Consider the following 25,879-nt stretch of genomic DNA (forward strand, 5'->3'; position numbering starts at 1 on the left):
TAGCGGCGGCGCGGGGAGCGGCCGCCATGTCCTGCCCCCGGGGGCGGCGGGCGGGCGGTGCCGCAGCCCGCCATTGGCCAGTTCAAGCGCCGCGGCCGGGCCAACCGGGGTGGCGCCGGGCGATTCAAACGCTCGTTGCGCGGCGGTGGCTATGGCGGCGCGCGCGGCTCCGCAGCTCCCGGCCAGCCGCAGGTCCGAGCCTGCATTCCGCGGTAAGGCCGGGACACCTGGCGGGGACAGGGACACCGGGGCACCGCGGGGCACAGCTGCTCCCCGCCGCGGGCCGCTCGCTCGCTTGCCCGCGCGGGGCTGAGCGTTACCGGCCGCCGTTGTAGGCTCGCGCGTGGCTGTGGCGGGTGCGGGAGAGACGGTGCGAGAGAGGAGCCGGTCGGTCCCCCCGGACAGTGGGAGGGCAGGGCAGGCGCTCCAGGCGACGTCGGAGACCGGGCAGGTCTTGGTGGCAGCGCTCGCTGTTGTGGTCCTACAGCTTGCGGGTGGGCGTATGAGACTTCACCCTCCTTTGGCAGGGCTGGGGCCGGTACGGACCCTATCCCATCCTATCCTATCCCCTGCCCCAGGTAAGCTCCTGGGCTGGAAACCTTCCCTCATGACAAACGGGACGCCCTGGCTTTAAGCGCATCCTCTTGAAAGCAGCAAGCGCGGCGCCGACCTAGCCCTGGCGCTCTTGTGCTTATTTACTTTCTGACCGGTTCGGCTGCTGCAAGTTGAAGCAGGGGAGTCGCCTTGGTGGGGCTTTGCTGTTCGTGCGAGGGCGGTGAGAGCCGTGTTTGAAGCAGAAGGTGCTGGGAAGCTCTGGCATGCACGCCGAGCTTGCTGGCAGGGGCAGCGCTGCTGTACGAGCTGTGCTATCTCCTTCCGAAGCAGGGGATGGACACTGCCTTCTGGAGCTTTGCCCACAGAAGGGCAGGGAGGTGGGGAAGGGTCTGGAGCACCAGCCCTGTGAGGAGCGGCTGAGGGAGCTGGGGGTGTTTAGCTTGGAGAAAAGGAGGCTCAGAGGAAACCGTATCCCTCTCTGCAACTGCCTGAAAGCGGGGTGGAGCCAGCTGGGGACCGGCCTCTTCTCCCCCGTGACCCAGGACAAGAGGACAGTCTCAAGCTGTGCCAGGGGAGATTTAGGTTGGACATTAGGAGGAATTTCTTGACAGAAGGAGTGATGAGGCATGGGAATGAACTGTCCCGGGAGATGGTGGAGTCGCCATCCCTGGAGGGATTGTGACAGCTGTTCTTACGGCCTTTTCAGGATCACTTCATGCTGGTATTAACACTCCCAGTAGTCTAACATTTGCACAGATGTCCAAGTGACAGTGGAAGAGAAGCAAACGATTTTACAGCTGCTCAGTTGGGTTCACGTGTGTGATGCTTTTCATGCTATTCCCACAAATGAAAAGTGCGCTTGCTGAACCAACTATGTGAAATACTGGGCAGGCATACAGAAGATAGCAAGTCTGACTTCATGTTACAAAATTGTGTTTCTTTTAGCTTAATACAGCAAACCAGCCAATTTTGTGCAGCTGGTTGATTCAACCATCCCTTGAATACTCCCTTTCTCAGGAAATGTGAGAATGTGTAAGCCATTGAGATGTGAAAACTAAGGCTTTCTTAATCTGTAGTGTCTATATTTTGTAATATGTTGATGCTTTTCTAACTTAATTTCCTTCTTGACTAAGAAAGTTTAGCTTAATATTTTAGCTGAAAATGTAACAAGTCTGTCTGTCTTAAAATTTGTTAGAACAAAGACGACAGAAAGTCGAGGAGTATCTGTCAAGAAAGAAGACTTTTTCTGGTGTGACCATTCAAGAAAACCAGACATCGATCAGGTAGTGTTTCTGCTATGGCTTATATTCTCTTATGTTCATATTCACTAACGTTCCTTCATTTTCATCTCAGCTCGCTTCTGTAGGTCCTCTGATGCAAAGATACCCCTTGCTAACTAGAATGTTAATCTTCAGTCACATGTAGTTATGTCATATCTCTTATATAACACATTACAAAGCACATGAGGAAGAATTTGGATTTGTAACTTTAAACTGAGATGTTTTTCTTCTGAGTTGTCAATACATTTTTTCATAGTTGCTAGGAGACAATACTGCTCTAGGTGGTTTTGTAACTTTCTGGGTAGTCTGCTGCCAGCTCTGGTGCCTGACTGAAGGTTTTGGAACCTGTCAGTGTGGTAGGAGCTACTTGTCCTTGTTCAGACTTGTGTCAGATGGCCTGGGCTCTCATGATTGCCGTAGCTGAACTTCAGCTTCTTGTGCTACTCCCCCTTTTCTCTCAACTGCAGCGTTTAGAAACTTGACCTTCTGTAGCAGATGCATCAGACCAGACAATCTGGTACTCATTCTTAAACATGAGAAATTACACTTGCAGTGAATTCCAATCTGTTAGTTCTTTATGATGTAAGAAGGATGTTTTCCAGCCTGGGTCCTGATCAGTGGTTGCTTAACCACTTGTTTTTGCTGGAGGAATAGTGGAAGATAATCAGAATTGCTTCAGTATGAGTATATTCTGCAGGCTACCAACTGAAACATGTGAACATTCTCTAAAAATACATCCCTTTGTTGCATGATTTAAGGGGTTTTGTTTGTTTGTTTGTTTGTTTTAAGCAGTAGCAGAACTAGGAGAGCAACTACCAGTAAACTTCAAGAGAAGTTACAGCTCTCAACATCTCCTAAGCCAGAAATGGTAAGTTTTTGACTGATACTTAAATACTGATGGCACTCTGTTTCTATGGCTACAACATTCCACTTAAGTCTATGTTGTATGACTTCCAGAGCATGAGAAGTTTGCAGGTGCAGAGGTGTGGTTTGTTAGAACTTTATTTCGTCACTGCTTATTATATGCTTTCTGGAAAGCTGCCATATTACAGTAGGAAATGGATTATATTGATGTTCAGTTTGTGCCCAATGGGAGAGAGAGTTAAAGAGGATGCCATTATTGCTGAAATAATGCTTACATTTTAACAATATTTCTTAAGAATCTCAGAGGGGGTTTTGATACATTTTGAGTCTTTGGGGAAGTCATTTAAAATCTGAGTAAGGTCTTCTGTCACAGTAAAGAAGTTTATTGTCACTTGAAAGAAAGCCAAACCATTAACAAAACAAACTGTTGAGTGTGTATGTTTTTTCAGTGGTGTGCTGGCAAAACTAAGGTAATCAGAAGTAGATGCCAATACCTAATCAGAGTTTAAGGGAACATGTTCTGCACATCATTTCATGTCACTTTCCTGGAATTAAGATGCAAATGGTTGTGTTACTTAGAAATGGCAAAATAGAGATTCTCCAGATCTATTCTCAGGGAAAGGTGAGGAGAAAATAGACATAAGAGCTGTGTTCATGTTAGGCAGTTTAAAGTTTGGGTTTCAGAAGATCTGAGATGTGGAGTTATTTGAGGAGAAAAGTAAAAAACTTAAAACTTCAAAATTGAATGTTGAGGAGAAAAATTGCAGAAGTGAGAACAAGTGTATTTTTAGAAATTTCCTGAAGGTACATATATCTTTCTGTATAAATGTCTTGTATCATTTAAAGTTGAGTCAAGCTACATAATTTCCTGAAATAACAGTCCTCACACTCAAACTCTAGTCTGTCAAATCTAACTACTAAGCCTCAATGACAGACCAGGAACTGAGTTTTCTTTCAGGTCAGGAGCATCTTTCTTAAAGTCTGCTCATGCAGACTTGTGTGTCATTCACATGGTTTTTTTCTTGCCTTTGGATATTTCACTCTTTCAAAAGCTGCTGCTTGGACAATGCTGAATTAGTTGCTGTAGAGCAACTTTTTTGGAAGAAAAGACTAGATTCCACTTTTCCTAAGGGGTTGTGCTGAGAACATACAGCTGGTAGTTTCAATAAAGCTGTGTAAAACCGATGTAACCATTCTCAAGTTGCAGCATCCTACATCTCCATAGTAAGAAAAGTTCTCTTCTGTTGACATCTCCTAGTGTCCTAATTACTACTTTACTCACTACCTTCTGCTAGTAGGCTATTCACACTAAGTGGAGGAATGGTGCTGCCTTTAAGTGATGAGGTATGCAAACAGAGATACTGCTCTTGATTATATACAGCCTAAAGCAAATTTCTGCTTTATAACTCTTCTAAGGAGGTAATTGGGGCAGTTTAAAGCCAGCAGTTGCTTTAAGAGGTTTTTTTTCTTACTTCCAAGGCAGAATTTAAGCAATTTTTATGTGATTTTTGATGTGAATTCTGCAGTAATAGTTGGCAAATAATCTACTTAATATTTAGATGTTACTTCTGTAGGCACCTTTAAACTGGCATTTATGGTTAAGCACTTTAGTCCTGTGAATCATTGGAAGCCTCTTTGGAAACAAGTAATATGCAGCATGAACATACCTCTAACATTTCCATGAATTTGCTTTTGATTTTAGGAAAATAAAGAGAATGCTGATAAAGAGTCATGGGACCAATCAAGTGTAAACTCAGAAACAAGTGTTACTTTAAACTCTTCTACAGTCCCACTGACAAGTTACATAGCAGGGACAAACTGTAATCTTGAAAATCAAGCTCCACAGAATAAAGTAATTGATATAAAATCTCAGCATGTATCACTTAGCAAAGCCATCTTGGAAATCAAAAGAATTAAAGAGAGGCATTTGACAGCAGAAAAACAAAATGCAAGTATCGGCGTACCAAAGAAACCAGCTCTTGGCAGATATCGTGGCAAAGTTATCCAATCCAAGATAAATTCTTTCTGGAAAGCAGCAAAAGATGAGGGGGAAAAGAGTTCTTTGCCAGACAAGAAGCCTTTTACTTCTACCACCAAACAAGCAGCAAATTCTTTGTCCATGAAAAGCTGTAATGCAGTTCCGAAGACCGTCAAAGTCGCAAACAACACTAAATCTGTAAAATCAAATGGTGTCCTGCCATTTCAGAGCAAACCATCTGATAAAGCTGCTACTAACTCACAGTCGGGTCTGAAGAAACAGCTGACATTTGCTGTGGCACCAAAGAAAGTAACAGTCCCAAAAGTGGTTGGTGGAAGGCGACCACAGCCACTGAAGGCCCCTTCTAGCAATCCTGATCGCAAAGTGCGAGGTGTGAAGAAATGTGCAGATTTTTGCGAAGATGCACGACCAGAAGCTCTAGCCAGATCAACTTTTGTTCCTCCTGGTAAAAAATCAGGACACAATTCTAAAATGGATGAAAAGAGAAAATCTATTCTGCCAAAAGAGTCAGTAGAAGAGAGAAGGTAACTAAATTACTGTTGTGGCTTACTCTTGCAAGTTATTAATGCCTTTTTCCCCAAGAATATCTAGTTTGATCTATTTGTTGCTGTATCGACTCTGAAAAACAGAGAAATAAGTGTTTGAACTTGATGCTCAAGGACAGCAGACTAAAATTTAAGGCTTAAACTGAGAAATCAGGATTTGATTGCAGGACCTTTCCAGGCTTACAACTTTTCCCGCACAGTTAAAAAATATATGTTGCTGGAGCTGGTTTTTTAGTCTAAGTGTCGTGACAGCCTTAAGGATGACAGATGATCCTGTAAATTTATTTCACATGCATGTCACAGATTAAAAAAAGAAAATGACTGAGGCAGGATGTATAGAGGCAGAAGCATCTTTACAGACTCAAGGAGAGAACTTGTCAATGACATTTTTCAGTTTGGTGAATGCAGCATAGGCAACAGGTGGGAATATGATTCACAGTCTAAAAGTTATTTAATATTCCTCATATAGACGTCCTTGTAGTAAGTTACATATACTAAAATTTTATGGTCTAGGGGGTGGGGTTGAAATGAAACATTAAAACTGAATTACACTTCACATCAGTTTCAGATTCTATAAATTGTGTAATAGGGTTGTTTTGGGCTTTTCTCCACACTTTGTCTTATGATATTAGTTTCTAGTTTTCTGTTTTGAAGTACGATGGGATGGGGAGGGTAACACATGAATAATTTAGAACCTTTTTTCACCTTCTTTTGAAAACAAGGGTCCATAACCTAAGTCTCTTGTTGCAGCTGGAAAGGAAGCAATAACGTGCTTTAACCTGGTAGATACGTGTAGTTCTGAAATTTCCGTGCAGATCTAAAAGGCAGCTTTATTCCTCTTGGGATTAAAAGAAGATTCAGACTACCTGGAAAGTATATCTTGGCATGACTTACCCTATTTAGTGTCAGTCAATGTAAAAAAATGATAAAATATCTGTCACTTCAGCTAATAATATTCCTAAATGCAGAGCTCGCCTGGATGAATGGAGGGCATCTAGAGGAAAAGTGATGAGACGACCTCCTATACATGCACTTCTGGCACCCCAGTCCAAAAGTGAAGAACAAGAATTCTCTGCTGTTGATACAGAAAAGGTCAACAAGACTCTGAGTGAATGCCTGCATTTAACAGAACAGGTACCTGGACCCCTACCTAATGAGTTCTGATCATATAGGCCCTGACAACACGAAAATCCTCTGGGCATGTTAGACCCACGTGAGTCAGATACAATACAACAATTAGGAGACTAAGTGTTCCCCAAGTTAAGCAATATCATAGCTTTTGCCAACAGCTGAAGAAATTAACCTCCACTAACTCACTGAGCTACTGAGTAAGTATAGGCAGAGTAGATAGGAGGAATTAACCTAAAACAAGTTTGCATTTGCAGAAACTTGTCTGTACTTCTGAAAAAGTCTGTTTCATGTAGTTCTGAAGATGCTTGAACATCTTATTACCTCTTCTACTTACAATACCATATAAATAGTTCTAATTTTGAAGAATAGGTGAATAACAATTCTGCCAAAGGAAAAACCCTTTGCATTCTAGTTCAAAAGCAGCAAAACTACAGCACCTCAATGTGTCAAATACATTGAAGTCTCTACTTTTGTGTTGACTTTAGGGACATCACAGTGATGAAGCACGTGCCATGTTGGAGGATCTGATACGCAGCATTCCTGGGGTTAAAAAACTTGCAAAATATTGGATCTGCTGTATGCATCTTGAACAGATGGGCCAACTTGGAAAGCTTATTGCTGTCTATGAGGAGGCCATTTTGGCAGGAGCAATGGTAAGCAACTTTTCTTAAAAATTGAGATTAACAATTAAAAGAAAGACATGAAAGTATGGCCTGTAAAATACAACTGCTTCTGATTTTATTAAATACCTTTATAGTAGGAGGAGAGCCTCATGACCTACCTGACCATAAAAATAATGGTTTGCTCTGTAGCCGCTGTAGGTACTAATTTGAAGAAGAAAGGTTTAGGGTCATCAAATTACCTTAGTACCACTAGAAACCCAAAATAGAACTTAATTTTATACCTACTGAGGGACTCAATTTCTGTGCTTTACTATCAGCAAGATTTCAGGGCATCAAATACATCTTATACTGAAAATACAGGATTCACTTGTGTTCTGACTTAACACTGAACAGCATTAAAGAAAGGATTTGTAATATGAAAATCATGTGGCCTGCTTCACTTTCCCTGTAACTATTATACCAATCAAATAAGCTGAGAATGATAATTCATTTTGGAATTATTTTTCTAAAACAGTGCAACTTTCTTTCAGCCCAGAGAGGAATTGCGACGCACACTAGTAGATACAATCAAAAATACTGAAGGTCTTTTTAACTCTGACAATGGTAAGTGTGAGTACTCTGTTCTAGTTATATGTCTGATTTGATAGCCAACAAAAGGTGTTTAAACTATTTGTACTGATATAAAATTTTAATTCATGGAAAATTTTCCATGATCATTTTATACTCAATTGAATCTTGGCTAAACAAATCCTTTTCAACAGTGAGCATGTTAAAATAATTGGAGGTGCTCTTGTATTCAGACTTGTTAATTAAAATTTATAAAAGCTTGTGTCATCTAGCTATTTCAGCTTGATAATCAAAGAGTAAATAAAAATACTCTTGTGAGCTAAAAATCAGTGCCTCTGACTCAAACTCCTTCACTACCAGAAGCCTGGTTGTGTTTATGGCATAGTGTCAATTAAAGGTTGTAAATATTCTAATTTTGGAAGCAAAGTAGCCATAAATATTTCCTTTCAATATAACATAACATGACAAGTATCTGAACTCAGAAACTGGCTGAAATACTTGTTGAGACCTGCTGCACTTGAAGAGGATGACTTCTCAGGATGTGTACTTAGCCTGAGCTTTCAGGTTGCAGATTTGTAAAGGTGGCTAAAATTATCAGCAACTTAAATTGTTGTGGCTCAGACTTCAATGCACACTTACCTGAAATCTTAGAGTTCTACATGAGAATAAAAGTTATCTCTCTAAAAACATTCTCTTTAGTTGTAACTAATTGCAGGTGTACTCTCTTCAATGTTGCATTTTTAGGGGGAACCATGATAGAAGCTCATTTAAGCGAGGTAGTGGAAGTCAGCAAGGAACCAAATCCATCTGTAGAACCAGTTCAGGAAACCCTCCAAGATCTCTGCCCAGATGATGACCAAAAAGAAGAGAGTGATAATAAGAAGGCAGAGACAAGCAGTGATGTTATTAAAAAAGAAGATGATTTAGACTTAAAACCAAGAGAGATCTTGCCAAAAAAGAATAAAAGGCACAAGGCTAAAGAACGGGCAAAAAAGAAAGGAAAATGTGAAAGAGAACAGAAGGAGGATGGCATAAAAAATACAGCCCAAGCAATTAATTCTCCTGAGAAAGAGAATGACACATCTTATTCGAGGAGATGCAACCCTCCTACCACACCGTATTTGGAAAGGTAAGATTACTTCAGGTAACCATGGAAAGTCTGTAGTGTCTGCAGTAACTGTGTCCTGTTAAAACAGGCAGTGCATTTATAAATACTTAGTTAAAAGCTCTCAAGAACCACATTTTTAGGATTGCTTCCTCTTCCTTCAGAAGGAAGTATTTTAAAGTAAGCTTCTCTATTTACCCAAACTGTTTTGCTTTTTTCAATGGTTCACTACAGAGTAACCAGACTTTTGTGACAGATGTAAATTCCAGATTTAGGATTCCCTTCCACTGCCAACATGGCAGTAGCAGTTCTATACTGAGCTGGGTAAAGAGAAAGATGTCTCCATTCCTCCCCTTTTCAAATGCAGATAAGGCTATATGTCATAACACAGAATTAGTGAACAAGATGTAACTGGCCTGTAAAGATAATTTTAATTGTATCTTGAGGCCAAAACCTGGGTAGTAACCTCAATACAAACCAACTGATGCTTTTTTTTTTTTTTTTTGCCATAATTTTTTTTCTAAGACAGTAGACTTAAGGAAGTTGTGCTCAGCTTTAACATCTGATGGAGTTGGAGTCCTGGCAGCTGTCCACTGTCCCTTGCAGCAGGAAGAACAGTTTCCCCTGATGAAATAGGAAAGAATCCTTTGGAAACTCTTTTCAGGAGATTTTCTGGGTTAAAATATTTGCCTAAGAAAAGAGTTTCTCTTCTGGTTTTAACTGAATGAATGAAAAGGGACCTGTTTCCTTTAGCTATGGGAATGGGAAAGAGTTGAAGACGAATCATGACTTGCTGTTTCTGCTGGTTGCTGCAGAGGTAACTTGTATGATGGCATGACTATGTTTATATTTTTGGTTTGCTGTGTTCTTTTCCTAAGTGTGAAGATGCATCCTGAGGCAAATGACTGCAGTTCTAAAGATCTGAAAATCATAACTCCTTTGCGATATTCTCAACGCATTCGGGAGAAGATGTGCAAGCTGCCTGATGCTGTTAAAGATCAAGATCCGTGTGTCTCTTCACTTGAGCAGCTGGGAGACTTGGAATCAAAAGCTGCTGTGTTTATTCACAAACAGAGCAATGCCCTCCAAGAAACAAGTGCTGAAATAGAAGAGTAAAAGTAGTGCTATTGCTGCAGGGGGTTAAAGATTTGATACTTTTTAGGGAGAGTTGAAGGGTACTTGTTTTATGCAGCTTTGAGGAAAGGAGCTGTCTAAAATTTTTATGGACTGCCTGTGTCACTAAATAAACTTTTAAGTTTCTGCCTTTTCAAAATTTTAACAAATCTGTCCTGGGTTAAGTACTAGACTAAGCACTGTTGTCTTTATGTTGACTATGTTTCATTAAATTTTCAATTAAGGACTAGGTAGGTATAATGCTTCATGTTATTAGCTCATGGTAGTATATTGCTAATACCTACTGTTTACTTGTTGTAATTCCTATGAATACCTTAGAAACGTGCAATCTTTTAGTTTAAGAAAACAAAGTAATGTAAGTGTTCCAGTAATACAATGTCTACTCTGACAAGATTTAGCTTCGAAAACTGAAGCCAGCTAATAAGGTGTGCGCTGAATTTAAACTGTTGTATCTAGTTTTAGGGCTGCTTCAATAAAACAGAGTTTAATCTCTTCAGTTACTGAGATTTGTTCATTATTGTTATAAACAAAAAATCGGCCAATTTTTTTGTGAGAAAAAGGTTACAAAAACTAGTCAGAGCATTGTTCCTGCTAAAGCACTACCTGTTTGTTATAATAATTGCAAGTCGTTGTCGTTAATAGTTCTTTTCTGTATCAGTAAAGGCCCTGGCTAGGGCTAAGGTAATGGCTCTTCTCCAAGACAGTGAAGGGAGGGGACATCCCCAGACAGTGAGGAGAAAAGACAAGACTCGGGAGGGGGAGCATGCAAAATAACCTCAGGACCAGCATGCCATGAGAAGCTACTACTCCAAACTTACTGAAAAGACCCCCAAAACAACGAGCCAATATAGAGTTGAGAAATTGGAGTGATGTCTGGACGTGAAGAGTGGAGTGCTGGGCCTGCAGAAATGCTGGGGGCCTTTGTTCTCCCTCACCCTGAGCACGAAAATCCTCTCGGAACGGGACCCAAGAGAGTCAAGTTGTCAAACTCGCGGTTACGTCTAAGGCTCTCACTAGGACTGGACCCCCAGCTCTGTTCCTAGTGGGCAAAACTGTGCATGTCCTCCGAGTAGCTCTGGGAGGGACGACAGAGACTGCCGACCCATCAGGCTTCCCAATCTTGAGCTGATCGCTTTCGTTGAAAGCATTAAAAGGAGAGAAAGTCTCCTGCCCTGATTATTTCAATTATCAAGTAATCCTAGATGAGATCTGATACACTACCTTGCTATGTAACAATTTTTATTTTGGTTTGTATTAATCTGTACTATGCTCTACTTATTAAACTCATCACTTTAGTTGTGTTTGTTTGTACGAATTCGTGGCTGGCGTTGGGTCCAATCTGGCTCGCTATGGACCCCAGCCCACGCAATCTTACACAGGACAAAAGGCAAATGACAAGAAGTGGTCTTCTCTACGTGGGGGCAAAGTCCTACGTTTATTTCCAGGTGGCCCCCTAGGTAGAAAAAGAAGAGCCCAGATCCTGGGAGACTTTTAAAGCTGGAGGAATGGCGAGTAGAGGAAGGGGACCACAGCCCATGGGGATACCAGTGAGCAGGGGCCAAGGAGGAGTAAACCTGGGACAAACCAGCACCACCGGGGCCCTTAGGGGGAGGGAAAGGCCGTGTGCTACAAGCGGGGACTCCCATGAGGATACAAACATGCCATTCTGTGCAATAATACAGAACCTAGTGCAAATCAGCTAAATAACTATTTAGTGCAGAACAACATTTGTTCTTTATTTAAAGGTTAAAGCTATTTAGTCTGTTCTTGAGAGTGAGCTGTCAAAGCAGAACACTGCCGTATTTCCCGTGTCTGCGCCCCTTCAGCGGAGCAGCAGCGCCAGGGGCCCCATGAGGGCCGGGCGGGGGCAGCGCTGCCGCCCGGCCTCGGAGCCAGCACCGCCCTCCTTCCCCAGCCTTGGAGCCAGCACCGCCCTCCTTCCCCAGCCTTGGAGCCAGCACCGCCCTCCTTCCCCAGCCTTGGAGCCAGCACCGCCCTCCTTCCCCAGCCTTGGAGCCAGCACCGCCCTCCTCCTTGCCCGGCCTCGGAGCCAGCACCGCCCTCCTCCTTGCCCAGCCCGCCCCCCCCCCCCCCCAGGCGGGCGCGGGCAGCCCGGGGCGAGCGACGGCGGAGAGCCGGGGCCTTCCCGCAGGTCTCGGCCCGGCCCGCTGAGGTGAGTCCCCAGCGGGCCTTGAGGGGCTTGGGGCGGGCTTGGGCTGCTCCTCTTCAGCATAAAGGAGCCGGAGGAAGCAGAGAGCTCATCAACCCCTTAGAACACCGTGTGTGCACGCAGTGCACAGAGGATGACTTAAAAGCACCAAGGTTTTGAAAAAAGGATAACAACCCCCTGCTGCATGAGACATCCTGCAGGAGATGTGTTTGTGGCTGGAAAGGGGATCATGTGCGAATTTCAGCATCTGTGGGCGCTCTCAGGAAGGCTGGGATTAAGCTCAGTATTGGAGGAGAGGACATAGCCTCACACTGTGCCATGGGACTTGCAGGTTGGATATCGGGAAGATTCTCTTCCCAGAAGAAGGTGATTAGACATTGGCATGGGCTGCTCGGGTATGGGGTAGAGTCACCATCCCTGGAGGTGTTTAACTGGATGTGGCACTCAGTGCCGTGGTCTAGTTGACATGGTGTTGGTTGATGGGCTGGACTTAATGATCTCAGAGGTCTTTTCCAACCTCATTGATTCTGTGATCCCCTGATATAGTCTAAACATAGTGACAGGACAACTGGGAACATTTCAAAAGTGCACAAGGGAAGGTTTACACTAGACTTTAGGAAGCATCTATTTACTGAGAGGGTTGTTGAACATTGGAACAGAATTCTTAGAGAGGTGGTCAATGCCCTAAACCTCTTAGTGTTCAAGAAACATTGTCATGATGCCACTGTCACGCTAGTTCAACTTTTGCTCACCCCTGGAGTGGTCAGGCAGTTGCACTAGATGACCATTGTAGGTTCCTTGCAACTAAAATATTTTATTCTTTATCTGCCAGTTCTTGAAGTCTTTGCACAGTAACTTTTACCAGTTTGATCTTGCTTATGCTGTTTTAGGTGAGAATTGTCACTGGAAGATTTAAGCTTGTTTCTAATAATATGCCTGTGAGTTTTCTTTAGTGTTATGAAACCACCTGCAGGAGTGCAGGTAACAAAAAGGAGATGCAAAGTTGTAAGTCTATAACTGACATTTTTTGAAGAGATTGAGCATTTTAAATTAAAAAATGCAGAAATAGCACTATAATATTTCAAATTTGACTTTCTGGAGGCCTCATCTTCAGTAAAATCAAGGTAACTGTGCAGGGAAGTTGTGTCATGGTAATGCTGGACAGTTAGGTAACCACATTTATCACCCCTTTTTGGTATTTTGTTTGGGTCTTTTTCCATGCAGGTTATATTAAGAGAAAAATTTAAAAAGTGTTAAGGTACTGACAAAGTTTAGAAGATAATCCTGTGAATGAAGAAAAGTGTTGGAACTGAATTTATAAAAAATGGAAGGATACAACGTGTTGAAAGTACTAGGAGAAGGATCCTTTGGCAGAGCTCTCCTAGTTCATCATAGAAGCAGTGACCAAAAGTATGTAATGAAGGAAATAAGGCTTCCAATGGTAAGTGTGACACAAACATGGCTTCACCCACCACTTAAAAAAGATAAAATTTAAAAATCCTAATTCTGGGTGTGTTTTTGAAACACTGAACAGTTTTTCTGAGAGTTTTGTGTATTAGACAGGTATGTGGTATGGTTCCTGTATAACTACATCTTGAGCTGATGTTGTTGGTACTAAGTGAAGTACATTATTAGATACTGGAATTTTTGGAAGTATAGCAGGTATGAAGGTGCTTAGAATGTTCCCTGTTCCCACTGATGCCCTTGGCTGGATTGATTTCACTAAAATGCAAATTTCATCTTCAATATCTAATGAGGAAATTAGTGTCATATTACTGCTGGTAATCAGCTCTTTGGGTTACATTCTCTGCACTCAGCTAAGCTAAAAGTCACAAAATGGGAGGCACTGGCTTTCTGAGGCCAAAGCTCAGCAAGACCTGGGCACTTGGCCTTGTATTGAGTTCATGCAGACTATCAGCTGTTTCGAAGTCAGTGTGTGCTGCTTTGTTATATAGTTCTGCTCTTTTAAAATAGAAGAGGTCATTAATTGAAATAGGAAAAGATTCTCTCCAATTTAAAAAAAACAACAAAATACCACATGCCCAAACAACCCGAAGAAGTCTTCAGCTAGTAATAAACCATAGATTAAAAAGATGGAGCTTTTAAACTTTCTAAATGACTTGAAATAACTGAATATCAATTCTTTAAAATCTTTTTCTTTGGAAAGTGAGGCACTTTATGTGTATACTTGAACATTTGTTAGTGTGAAATTTATAGTAAGTATGTTTATATTTTCAGTCTTCATCTGGTGTAGAGAATTCTAGGAAGGAAGCTGTTCTTTTGGCTAAAATGAAACATCCAAATATTGTTGCCTTTAAAGAATCATTTGAAGGTAAGTATAAAAAATTTAAATTCCTTCATTTGTTTGAAGTTGCATACTCCTCAGGGATTGAGATTACTTTCTTTTTTTTTGTTTATAGTGTGTATTATAAACAAAATACATATTTATTGTAACATAACACATAGCATGCAGTTAGAGCTTTCCAGTAAAAAAGTATTACATGTAGTAAATAATCAATACATATTCTGCTAATGAAAATACTAATTATGCTTAAATTACCAAAAATTTAGCTGATGGACATCTGTATATAGTGATGGAATATTGTGATGATGGAGATCTAATGCAAAAGATTAAACACCAAGGAGGAAATTTGTTCCCTGAAGACACGGTAAGAAAAGACATTGTTTTGAACCAAGGAGGCTGGGAATCCTTTTCCATGTAAACAGTAGGATGCTGCATAAACCAAATTAGAAATATGCTAACATCTTGATGAAACAAAGTCACTTACAGATAGAATTGGGGACTTAATTCTTTTATAGTTTCCAGCAGATCAGGACAAGAATTGGACTGAAATGAATAAAAAAAGAAATTGCTACATGTATCTGAAAATTGTTCACATTGTGTGAGCAAACAGTCAGGTTTGTATGCAATTAAGTAGGAATTTTACACAACGGTTCAGGTAGGATTTAAAGCACAGTAAGAGCACTGCCAACGGGAAGTGAACAAACAACTCTGGTAAGATAAATAAAGCTAACCAGGAGAATAAATGTCTGCTTTTTATGTAATTAAACCATTTAGTTTAAACCATTCAGTATGTGCTAACTGCTTTTACCAGAGAAGCTATAAAATTACTTAGGAGAAGGTTCAAAGGGGCATTGTAGTGAATAGAAGCTACTTCCTGCTACAGTTAGAAGCATCACCTTCATCAAAATGAAAGGACCAGAAACCTCAACTAATTGAACATTTATATTTTCTATGACCTTTAAGAGTTTTCTTTTGTACTTGGAAAGGAGCACATTTTCTTTTAGAAACAGTACATTATTTCCATGTGAGTTTTGGTTTTGTTTGTTATTTGGTGCTTTGGGTTTTTTATCTATTTGCCAATTTACTCTGTAACTTTAGTTAACTTGTTTTAAAATGACCATGAGCTAAAGCTCCAGGTAGTGATTCCCAGCTTCATTATTGCTTTGTATTATTAGAGCTTTTTGGACACAGGTAATAAACATTCCTTCTGCAATGTTAAAATATAATCTGTTTTAAAGAACTCAGTCTTTCATGCTGGTTGGAGGCTGTTATGCTGGGGTTACTTTTTACACCCAAATGTTCTGAATATGCTTTTCCTTTCTTAATTTTTTTAAATCTATTAGTAAAGTATTCATTATATTGAGCATTGAGGTGTTATAACTCTTAGCTACTCTTTTTCAGATCCTTCACTGGTTTGTGCAGATATGCCTGGCTGTGAAGCACATCCATGATAAACGTGTGCTGCATAGGGATATAAAATCCAAGGTGAACAGAGCAAGTTTTGTTGCCATTAATAAACTCTCCTGCATGCAAAAGTTAAACCCTCTCTTTTGTAATTTCCCATGACTGCTAAGTTCTGTGGTTTTTATTTAGGCCTAAGTATATAATATAAATGAAATTGTTGAGTGCATGGGGTGATGTAATACTGTGGATGTAAACATCATCTCAGTATAGCTGTATTCTTCATATCCACACTGCTGATAGCACCAATTGCTTGTGACACTGCATATAACTTAAAAGAATTACAAACTATAAAAAAGTGTATGGATTATGCAGTTTGCAAATATCTTGCCTCACAATTTTTTCTTTTTTGCTCTTCCTTGTCAGAAAGAGGGAAATTCAGAAGAAAGTGGACCCTTGGTTTGAGTATAGCATAGAGATTAAGACAATTCTAAGTTCAGTTCTTCCTCTGCTACTGATGCTGAGGCCTTAGGCCCACAAAACCTTTCTGTTTTGGTAGAAGTATTAGGAGAAGCAAGTGAAAAGAAATACAGAGACAAAATATCAGAAGTGGGTATTGCTGTATTTTCTGTATATCCAAACTTCAGAGATGATTCATAGAAGAATATTTAAGTATGTTAATCTTTGCTCTTGAAATGCAGAATGTCTTCCTCACTCAAAGTGGAAAAGTCAAGTTGGGAGATTTTGGATCTGCACGCCTTCTTGCACAGTATGTGGACATCCCAACTGATCTCAGTGGTGTCAAGCTTTATTTTACCATTGACAAACAGTACAGAGTTCATAAATCATTACTTCTCACCTGGCATTTCCTCTTTGTCGTTTCATAGTCCAATGTCATACGCTTGCACCTATGTGGGAACTCCCTATTATGTACCTCCAGAAATATGGGAAAGTCTGCCATACAACAACAAAAGGTACTGGTGTTTTCAGTGGTCATAAATAATGGATGGGGTTTTTTTCTTGCTATCTCAATCTGGCTATATGTCTTATCCATATTTGTTTCAGAGAAGATACTGAGATGAAGGAAATTTACAAAGAGGTATTTACAATTTTTTTAAGATTATAGTGCATAAATTCCTCTTTTCTTAGGTAGCTGAGAGCACAGTATCTTTAGTCCTAGAAGTCTGAAAGTCAGTGTGCAGACCTCTGTTTATTTGGGAGAGTAAATACATACATACTTGTGTGTATGTTTTAAGTTTGTATATATCCACAGACATAAGTATGTGTTGGTATCTTTTTGCTGATCTTAGTTTTTGGGGATGGTTGTTTGGATGATGGCTGATGGATTTTTAACCTCTTCATGCCAGTCTTGATAATGTAAGGATAATGGCACAGAATGGATTACTTAGAGAGCCCAGTTATTCTGGTCCTTATGCAAGAACTGTGATTGATTTCCCAGGGGAGGTAAGAAACCTTCTACAGTTCGAGTTGTTTCTTCTTGCAAGAAAGGCTTCAGTTGCTTCTTGTGTAAATGGCAGTACTCACTTTTGGTAGAAAATAATGGAGTTCTTTCTCAGTAAGAGAATTCATTTTGGCAGGGCCAGAATTCCAGCTCTCAGAATTAGGATTATGTGGCTGCCATTTGATGTTAAGGGCCATAGAATGCAAAGGCTTTCAAGTGCAGAAGGATAAATATTGATGGAGCAAATTACTTGAAAGACATCCTAGGAATAAAAAGCCAACTACCACTGTATGGCAGTCATCCTCTTTTACATCAGGTTAGGATAAAATAAGGAAGAACATTTCCACAGGAGAGGTTAAACGCAAAATTATATTGTCTTTATGGTTACTTACATTTATTTTTAGCTTATTTAGCTCAGTTATGTACACAGATTAAATCTCATGCTTTTAAACAAGACACTAGATTGCAATTTCTGGCTGAAAATTTTTCATCTCTCTCTATATCTACAGTGATATATGGTCTCTGGGGTGTATTCTGTATGAGCTGTGCACTCTAAAACACCCGGTAAGTACAGCTTTATTGCCATGAGAAAAGTTTTGGAATTCCTTGAAATTTAATTAGCAGTTTGCTGTACAATAGAGTTGACTGAAGTGCTTGCTGCTGCTTCCAAAAGAGGGAAGTATTGCTCCACCCTTCCTATGCCTCCTCCACTACATGCTGCTGTTTCAGCAGTTCTTGGGACCTACTGGACCATTCTGTAGAAGACTCTATTTTCAAATTTGTTAGAAAACAATTGTTTTTTTTTAATTTGGTTAATTTTCCTCAATATTAGCGGGGTGATTTGGACATATTCAATCCAACAGCTGCCAGGCTGGTTCCAGATACCTGCAGTTGCAGGAGCATTGCATTTTACAGGATCAAGATAATCCCATGACATAGTGACAAAGACACTCAAAATGTTTGCTAATAAAAATATATTGTGTGCAAGTACAGCAAAATGTAGTAAGCAGTAGGCATTTTGTATTGCTTGCATCAGTGATACACCTTTGCCTGTTCTTCAAATCAAACAAATCACTGTCCAAGCACCATTCTCCTCTTGGAACAGTGGGGACCTTGTTCAATAATTCAGTCTTTCTGTCATTTCTGGGACACTGTCTTTTACAGTGTTGTTGCTGTGTTTCTTATGTGTTAACATCCTCTGGCTTCTCTATACAGACTCATAGGTAAAATAAGAACCCTTATCAGGATATGTTTGTTTTGCAGCAAAATGAGATCCTAATTGAGGGTCATTTTGTCTTAGTTTTTATAAGCAGCAGTTTCCTTTCATTGAGCTAATACTGTATCTTGAAATCAGAGAACCACAGAATATTCTGAGTTGGAAAGGACCCACAAAGATCATCAAAGCCCCAGCACCTGACCCTGCAGAGGACAGGCCCAAGAACGACACATATGCCTGAGAGCATTGTTCACATCCTGTGTATCAGCAAAAAAACCTGTGTATGCAGTTCTCCACAGCTGCAAGTGCTGGCTGTGCAAGAGTGTGGAAACTTACACTGATGTGACTGAGTGATAAGGGAGCCTGTGCATAGGGTTGTGTTAGCCTAAGTAGATCTGTGGCAAGTCTTTGGCAGTATCAGGGCTATTGAGGCAAAGCTTAGAGCTGGGGTTCCAAGGAGGGGAGTATTCTTCCCTTATTAGCAGTGTTGAAAAGTTGTGTGTCTGGTTTGATGTGGTGGTCATGTATGTTCTTGCATAATCTATGAGAGGTCATACAAAAGATGACACACCATGGGTGCTTGGCACCCTGCAGCCAAGCCAGAGAAGTGTAATCCAAGGAAACTTCCTGCATGGCAGCTAGAAGTTCTCAGACATTAGATTTGCAAGGGCATGTTTGTGCTTTTACAGGTTACTTTTGATGAATTTTTTTTAATCAAAGTCTTCATATTTTTGACCTTACTGTTTCACACTTGCAGTTCGTGTCTGATCTCAAGTATATGAATTGATTAATTTGATTTCTACACAAATAAAATTCAAACAATCATAAATTTATCGGAGTAATTCCTATCTGCTTTTCTGTTGTAGAAGTTATCTTAAATTATGACAGCTACTTTTTGCCTTATACTTAAACGCTGTGCTCTAGTATTAATTTATTTAAAATGCAGTTTCAAGCCAACAGCTGGAAACATCTCATCCTCAAGATATGCAAAGGGTCCTATGATCCACTTCCATCTCAGTATTCCTATGAGCTTCATTACTTAATAAAACAGATGTTCAAGAGAAATCCCCAGAATCGTCCATCAGCCAGTACTATTCTTGCAAGAGGCTGCCTAACCAAACTTGTAAAAAATTGTTTGCCTTCTGAGGTATGGTGTATTCTTTGTCTCTAGATTTCAGCAATACTATCTACATTTTAGATAATAAATCCTTTTCATTTCTAGTTTGTTATTGTATGACTATAAAACGTAGTGTTGTGTACGTCCTACTCTAAAATACATACAGTTGTAGACTTATCAGAAAACCTGAGTTTTTAAAAGTGTCTCTTCTGAAAATTAAAGTTGGATGTTGGCCTGATGCTGATAAAATTAGATATTGTTAGCTGGAACAGTGCACTTGTATAGTGAGTCTATTTTTAACAAATAGTATATGCAATAATTTTAAGAAGTTTAAAATGATACATTACTTGCATCTCTTCATACGCATTTCAGATTGCAAATGAGTTTGAGCAGATAGTAAAGGAAACCAAGAAACCTGAAGGCAATGCAGCAAGACAGAAGGGTAAGTCAGTAATATTTTTTTGATGTAAGGAATGACAAAATGAGTAGGAAGTATAAGATCTTAAATACAGCTATGAAACATTAGCATTATATGTCCAAATCTACTTTTAATTATTTCAAAATCTAATATTATTGAACTTACATGGAAAAATGCTTGAAGGGTGTAAATTATATTCCAACATAAGTGGAGTGCAAAGCTGCAATATATGTATTGTCTTAAGACTTGTGCTAGAAATAAACTTTTCTTTGCTAGAAATAAAAATAAAGTTTTAGAATCAGCAAAGCTTTTAACAGCGGCATTTATTTTAAATACAACAGTTCTTTCTTTCCCAGAATATGGTGAAGCATGTTATGTTCATTATTTAATTTTTAGACAGAGAATGTTGGACTTTTTTCTTCTGTATAAATTTAGCTACACCACAATTAGTGCCCATTTGGAACAGAATAGTAGCAGGACTGTTGAGAATGAGCTGTGCTGTCAGAAGTGTGAAGAAGCTGTCACATAATTGTCATTGCTTGGTTCAGTGGAATTGCTGTCATTCCTCTGGAATACCACCTTACTACAAATGTTTGCTAGAGTTGTTAACTCTTGGATCTGTTTGTTAATCTGTCAGGTAGTGTCATGGCTGGGAGAAGCTCAAACAATAAGACAGAAAATAGAGTAAGTATTGAAATATAAATATAGCATTTGTATTTTAGTAATTTAGAATATTCTGTACTATAGAAAAGTTTCTAATGAAAATTATTCCTATGCTAAACCATAAATCAGCCTATTAGTGTTCAAATTGCAGTTTTCCTGTGTGTTTCCCACCAGGCTTTTTGATTCTTTCCATGTTTAGTTTAGTTCCAAAGTGGATCTTTTTATAACCCTGTCAAAACAAAACCCAACCCAAAAAAACTTCCCTTGTCTTTCCATTTTTTTTTTTATACTGCAAAAGATCCATTTTCTTTGCTTTTGGGACACATTTAGAACTGGCTGCTGTGGAAACAGTCTAGTCTGGACATAGTTCTCACCAGTTTTTAGGGCCCATATGAGATTTCAGGAGAGGAGAATTAAGTCACAGATGGCCAAGATGTCCCCTATAGGTACATTACCATAGCCTGACTCAGCCATATTCAGTATATTTTTAAAAAGTGTGTTGCCCTGGGGCTTATTTTATTTTCTTTTCATAGACTTGTCAATCTGAGAAGTTTAGTATTTGGGTGCATCTTGTTTTCCCTGGGAATGTAAATAATTTATATTGTTTGTGTTCTTAAATGTGAAAAAAACCCAAAGAGAAATTATATTATATCAAATAACTATGTGTGCTTAGCTTCAGAAACTGAAGTTGTCTGTCATGGCACACAGTGTGAAATACAGTGCAATAATAGGTAGAGTGCAATTGCAGTTGGCTTCAAAATGTTATTGGTTTAGTTTTCAAATCTTCCAGTCTTTAGGCAAGGTATTTTATAGCAAAACTGAAATAATTAATGCCACATTAATATGACTGCTTTGTCTTTCTCGACGACAAGGATAATAATTAATGAAGACTTTACTCTTTTAAAGCAAAGGAAAGATGAAAGCAGCAAGCATAGCCCCTTAGAAAGGAAAAATGCTGAGGGTTTGAGTGAAGACACAAGGGAACAAAGGAAATCTTATCAAGAAGGTAAGTTTGGCAGTTTTAAGGCTGATGCACTTCCTTCTGTGTATGGTATCTATGTGTCAGTGATATAGTCATTTAAATAGGTGGCTCAAATTAGTCTCAGGTTACTCAAGACATGAAAACCATGCCACCATCAGTACATCTGCAAGTACATTGATTCATACTGCTCATCTGAGATTAAAAAAAATGAAAATTCTCTTGTCAAAGTAATAAAAAATGGTTGTTTGAAAACATTTAGAATAGAGTAAATGTATGGGGAATGCTTTAAAGTTGAGATTTGCACCCACAGAATCAAACATTGCTGCTAGTTAAGTGATTCTTAGTACTACTTTCCCTGGACAGGGCAGTCTGGACATGGAATCAAGTTAGATGCTGGTTATCATGGGGTTTTTTTTTTGTTACCATTACAGTATCAGCTTCTGCTGTCCTCCCAGGAAGTACTGATCTGTCACACGCCCACAGAAGGCAATGGGAAAAGAAGATATCCAATACTGTGCTGGATGTCCTGGAAAATGCATCCTTGCTTTCTTCCAGTTTTACACCTGAAGAGGCTGAAAGTAAGATTTAATTAAATGTGCTTTTAATTCAAGTAATGTCAGTGGTTGTTTACAGATTTTAAGAGCCAAAACTTTACATGACTCGTTTAAAATTACATTAAAATAATTTAAAAATACTTCATTGATGAACACTCAAAAAGTTCACTGTGCTGAAGAGAATTTCTATGTGTTTTTGTGTGACAGGAAGATTGCAAAGAGTGATGAAACTGACAGATAACAATAACAACCTTAAAATTATAATAATCTCTAAGAAATTATCCTACAATCCTCCTTTTAATACATCATTTGTGGAGGTAGCAGTGAGGAATTAATTTGGTGCAGAATGCAACCACCTGTCTTTCAAGTACAGCATACTATTGGGAGCATAAAACATCTACAGCTCTACTTTTGTTGTGATTTAACATACAGGTTAAGGCCAGTGACAAGAACTATCAATGATGTACCTCAGATGTGAGGCAGAGACTTTTCTTTCTTTTGATTAAAATACTTATCATGAGGTTTCTTCTGAGAAAGGTTTCAATTTTAAAATGCCCCCTCACTGATGCAATTGTTATGATTATTTAATGTGATTCTGGATATGTGTTCTAGGTAAATGTGAATAAATGTTGTGGAAATAAATAATCAAGATATGAGTAGTGAGAAAATTCCCAAGCTGTGGTAGGAATGTTTTATGATAGTTATGCACTGGGCAAGGAGAGTGGACAGAGGAATGCATGTATTTAAGTGTTCTGCTATTAAAAGGCACAGAAGCAGCCTCAGGCTTCATTTTGAGATTTGCAGAGCCACCACATAAGTTTGCTGAGACACTGCCTCCTCACACCCCTCAGCCAGTTCCTGTGGGCTCCCTGGCCACAAGGAGGTTCCATTGTTTCCTCAGTTTTCTGAGAGAACAGTGCTGTGACAGATGGAGGTATCTAGACTCTTTTCTTTCTGTTTCTTCCTGTTTCTCATTTCTCTCTTGAATGTGACCTTGAATGTAATCCACACTGCTAATGCAATTTCCTGTAAATAGCATTTGTGAATTATTTTATACCCAGGTGGTGGTGTTATAAACTACAGTGAAAATAGGCCACGGAAGCAGTGGAACAAGGAACCCCCTCAGACCCTGATGGACATGCTCAGCAATGCAGATGTCAGCTTAGCATTTAAAACATACACAATTTATACACCAGGTAAATCCCTATTTTCTGGGCAAACATTTTTGCAAACAGTTTTATTAATAAAGACTTTTTTTTTTCTTTTTTCCCCATACATAGCTCCTATGTATACAGATCATTCACTTGGGTTCATACCACAACAGACTAGTTTTTGGTTTTTTTAAGTTTACCAAATGAAAAGGGGACTTAAAAAGCCAAGTTTGGAATTCATGAGTGATTGTACATCTCCACTACAGCTCTTCATGATGGACTTCCACTTGCAGCTCAACAGCTGAATGAGGTCGTGACAAAGCACAGACACCTGCTATGTGCTCCCTGCCCTGAGCTGTGTGGTGTGTGTGTTAGGCAGATGCAGGAAATGCACTGTAGCCCCGTCAGGTAAATCCCCCCCTCACTGAGGCACTGGTGCCCTGGTTGGAGGGCAGGATGGGCAGATGGCACAGCTGAAGACAGCTGCAGTCTACAGATGTGCACAGCCACAGTCACAAGTGTTTGTTCTGCACTTCAGTTGCCTTACTAGTTTATCTTCCCACCTGAAATAGATAACAGCTTATCCTGGAATCCGCTACAAACTGGGGATGAATTAGACTGTTTTGTATTTATATTCTTAATAGTTTTACTTTAAAAATTAAAATATTTTGATGACATTTTAATTTTTATATTTTCAAAGCTTCTGAAAACATATTAAGAGGTCCACTTTCTGATGAACGCAAAGTATCTGATGAAGTAGATGGTGAACATGAAGCTGTTGTCATAGATTCTGAGAGACTTGAACCTAGATCTGATGAAGATGACACGTAAGTCCAAGTGATGTCCTTGCATTTATGTTTTCTTTGGTTCCTCAAAGAGATTTTTCCATAACAACATTCCCCTGAAAAAAAATAGTATTTTTCTCAGCATCTAAATTCATCCCTCTCTTACATAATTAAATTGAAATTTATTAGCATTTGATATCTTACAATGTATGAACAAAAATGCTGTGATTTTTTGATGTATGTTTTGGGGGTGGTTCTCAGATTCTCAGAATCTCAATTTGTGTCACTGTTTATTTTTGTGGCACCTAGAGATGACTACCTAAGCCTGTATTGCTGCAGTTCAGCTGCAGGCTGTCAATTATCAACACAATTGCAGTCTCTTAATATATTAATTTGTCTTTGCTTTTGAAACTTACTTTTGTAAATTCCATAGAGAATCATAAAGAACCATTTAGGTTCTTTAATCACAGTAGGGCAGGAAGTAAGTCTCTTGTGCTGATATTTTTAACATAATTTATCCTAATTACAATGTAATTTCTTTTGGGGAAAAAAGCAATTAAAGATTTGTAAAGTTGTGTTTTGGTTTTCAAAATAACATTTTTTTTGAAATCTATTTTTAGGGACTTTGAGGAAGATGAGCCAGACTGGGTGTCAGAGCTGCAAACAGTATTGAAACAGAGTGACTGAAAACCTGAATTTACCTGTGATGAGTGAAGTTAGGTGTGCTGGTGTCCAAGTTGTTATTAATAACTAGTTATTAATTAAATAATTTCCATCAAAAAAATCTGCGTGGGCATGTTTTCTGTATCACAAAACCGAGGCTGGAAAATGCACAATAAACTTTTTTAGAACACTTGCAGATAGCTAAACAAATCCATGTATTAAATATTTTTGGAGTTGGTAATAGTTTTGCAGAAATGTTCAGTCAAATTATAGCATTGTTCAAATTGTCTTCTTGCAATATTTCAAGGAGATGGTGTAGCACTCTGAGAAGGTGTAAAGGTGTAATGAAATGCAGCATTGTGGTGGGGGGCTGATGCTGAGTGGATATCAGGTGCCACCAAAGCCTCTCTGTCACTCCCCTTCTCAACTGAGCAGGGGAGAAAAAATCTAATGAAAGGCTCATGGGTCAGGATAAGCACAGGGAGAGATCACTCACCAGTTACTGTCACAGGCAAAACGGACTTGACTTGAGGAAATGGATTATTACCAACCAAATCAGAGCAGAGTAATGAAACATAAGCCCAAACCTTAGAACACTTTTCTCCTACTTTCCCTTCTTCCTGGACTCAATTTCACTTCACTGGTCAAGGCTGATCCCATCAGCAATGGTGGTCTCTGAGATAAAAGATCAGAGATAACAGATCAGGGCGGGGCATGGATGGGGACGCAGGTGAATGGGTCTGTCTTGGAGCTGGCTGGCATTGGCTCTGTCCAACATGGAAAGCTTCTGGCAGATGCCACCCCTGTAGCTCCTCTCTGCTACCAAAACCCTGCCACACAAACCCAATACATACATATGTATAAATCATCTTTGAAGAGCATGTTATGGAAACATTTAGCTATGATAAATAGTTGAGGCTTTAGTTTGTGCCATTATTAGTCCCCTGAAAATTCTTTGAGACTGAACTTTTGTCTTGATTCAATGAAAGGAGATTTTTTATATGCCACTGCATTTGTGGAAGGAAGCAAATGTATTCATGAATAAGGACAAATTTTCTGACTTTGATTGGAGACATGCTCTTACTGCAGAGAGTGCTATGGGCAATGTCAAGTTTGGGCTCTGTTCTGGTTACTGGGTAATAAATAGACACTTTACAAGAAAAATGTGGCAAGGGAAATGTGAAAAATG

The 25,879-nt window shown here is 39.6% G+C and overlaps 2 protein-coding genes across 6 annotated transcripts; both read left to right on the forward strand.

Annotated features, from left to right (window-relative positions):
• The first annotated feature begins 147 nt into the window (after positions 1 to 147).
• On the forward strand, positions 148 to 10,299 carry CKAP2 (cytoskeleton associated protein 2). 3 transcript variants are annotated; one of them, XM_066571176.1, is made up of 9 exons: positions 148 to 212; positions 1,751 to 1,838; positions 2,628 to 2,703; positions 4,402 to 5,222; positions 6,212 to 6,377; positions 6,860 to 7,027; positions 7,528 to 7,600; positions 8,309 to 8,693; positions 9,548 to 10,299. In XM_066571176.1, exons 1-9 carry the CDS (start codon positions 152 to 154, stop codon positions 9,783 to 9,785), a joined length of 2,076 nt encoding a protein of 691 aa, XP_066427273.1. In that variant the 5' UTR covers positions 148 to 151; the 3' UTR covers positions 9,786 to 10,299. The 3 variants fall into 3 exon arrangements, with proteins under 3 accessions (XP_066427273.1, XP_066427274.1, XP_066427275.1); XM_066571177.1 differs by lacking the exons at positions 148 to 212; positions 1,751 to 1,838 and adding an exon at positions 2,157 to 2,191; XM_066571178.1 differs by lacking the exons at positions 148 to 212; positions 1,751 to 1,838 and adding an exon at positions 2,158 to 2,191 and having other exon boundaries at positions 2,625 to 2,703.
• Positions 10,300 to 11,899: 1,600 nt separating this feature from the next.
• On the forward strand, positions 11,900 to 24,883 carry LOC136553426 (serine/threonine-protein kinase Nek3-like). Of its 3 annotated transcripts, none has more exons than XM_066544942.1 (16): positions 11,900 to 11,976; positions 13,198 to 13,414; positions 14,212 to 14,305; positions 14,545 to 14,642; positions 15,680 to 15,763; positions 16,381 to 16,448; positions 16,567 to 16,653; positions 17,651 to 17,705; positions 19,304 to 19,504; positions 19,847 to 19,916; positions 20,530 to 20,576; positions 21,462 to 21,561; positions 21,969 to 22,115; positions 23,153 to 23,287; positions 23,943 to 24,069; positions 24,648 to 24,883. In XM_066544942.1, the coding sequence occupies exons 2-16, from the start codon at positions 13,298 to 13,300 to the stop codon at positions 24,712 to 24,714; spliced, it is 1,497 nt and encodes a 498-aa protein (XP_066401039.1). In that variant the 5' UTR covers positions 11,900 to 11,976; positions 13,198 to 13,297; the 3' UTR covers positions 24,715 to 24,883. The 3 variants fall into 3 exon arrangements, with proteins under 3 accessions (XP_066401039.1, XP_066401040.1, XP_066401041.1); XM_066544943.1 differs by having other exon boundaries at positions 21,993 to 22,115; XM_066544944.1 differs by lacking the exons at positions 23,943 to 24,069; positions 24,648 to 24,883 and adding an exon at positions 22,888 to 23,025 and having other exon boundaries at positions 23,153 to 23,265.
• The last annotated feature ends 996 nt before the right edge of the window (positions 24,884 to 25,879 follow it).

Source organism: Molothrus aeneus, chromosome 2 (genome assembly GCF_037042795.1).
Source record: "Molothrus aeneus isolate 106 chromosome 2, BPBGC_Maene_1.0, whole genome shotgun sequence".
In the NCBI taxonomy this organism is placed as follows: domain Eukaryota; kingdom Metazoa; phylum Chordata; class Aves; order Passeriformes; family Icteridae; genus Molothrus; species Molothrus aeneus.

Excerpts from the sequence above, each read along its gene's own strand:
- CKAP2 (XM_066571176.1), top strand. The coding sequence starts at position 152 with ATGGCGGCGCGCGCGGCTCCGCAGCTCCCGGCCAGCCGCAGGTCCGAG. Across the intron at positions 213-1,750 it reads GTCCGAGCCTGCATTCCGCG|AACAAAGACGACAGAAAGTC; the intron begins GTAAGGCCGGGA and ends AAAATTTGTTAG. Across the intron at positions 8,694-9,547 it reads ACCACACCGTATTTGGAAAG|TGTGAAGATGCATCCTGAGG; the intron begins GTAAGATTACTT and ends TCTTTTCCTAAG.
- LOC136553426 (XM_066544942.1), top strand. The coding sequence starts at position 13,298 with ATGGAAGGATACAACGTGTTGAAAGTACTAGGAGAAGGATCCTTTGGC. Across the intron at positions 16,449-16,566 it reads TCTGCACGCCTTCTTGCACA|TCCAATGTCATACGCTTGCA; the intron begins GTATGTGGACAT and ends GTCGTTTCATAG. Across the intron at positions 17,706-19,303 it reads TGTGCACTCTAAAACACCCG|TTTCAAGCCAACAGCTGGAA; the intron begins GTAAGTACAGCT and ends TTTAAAATGCAG.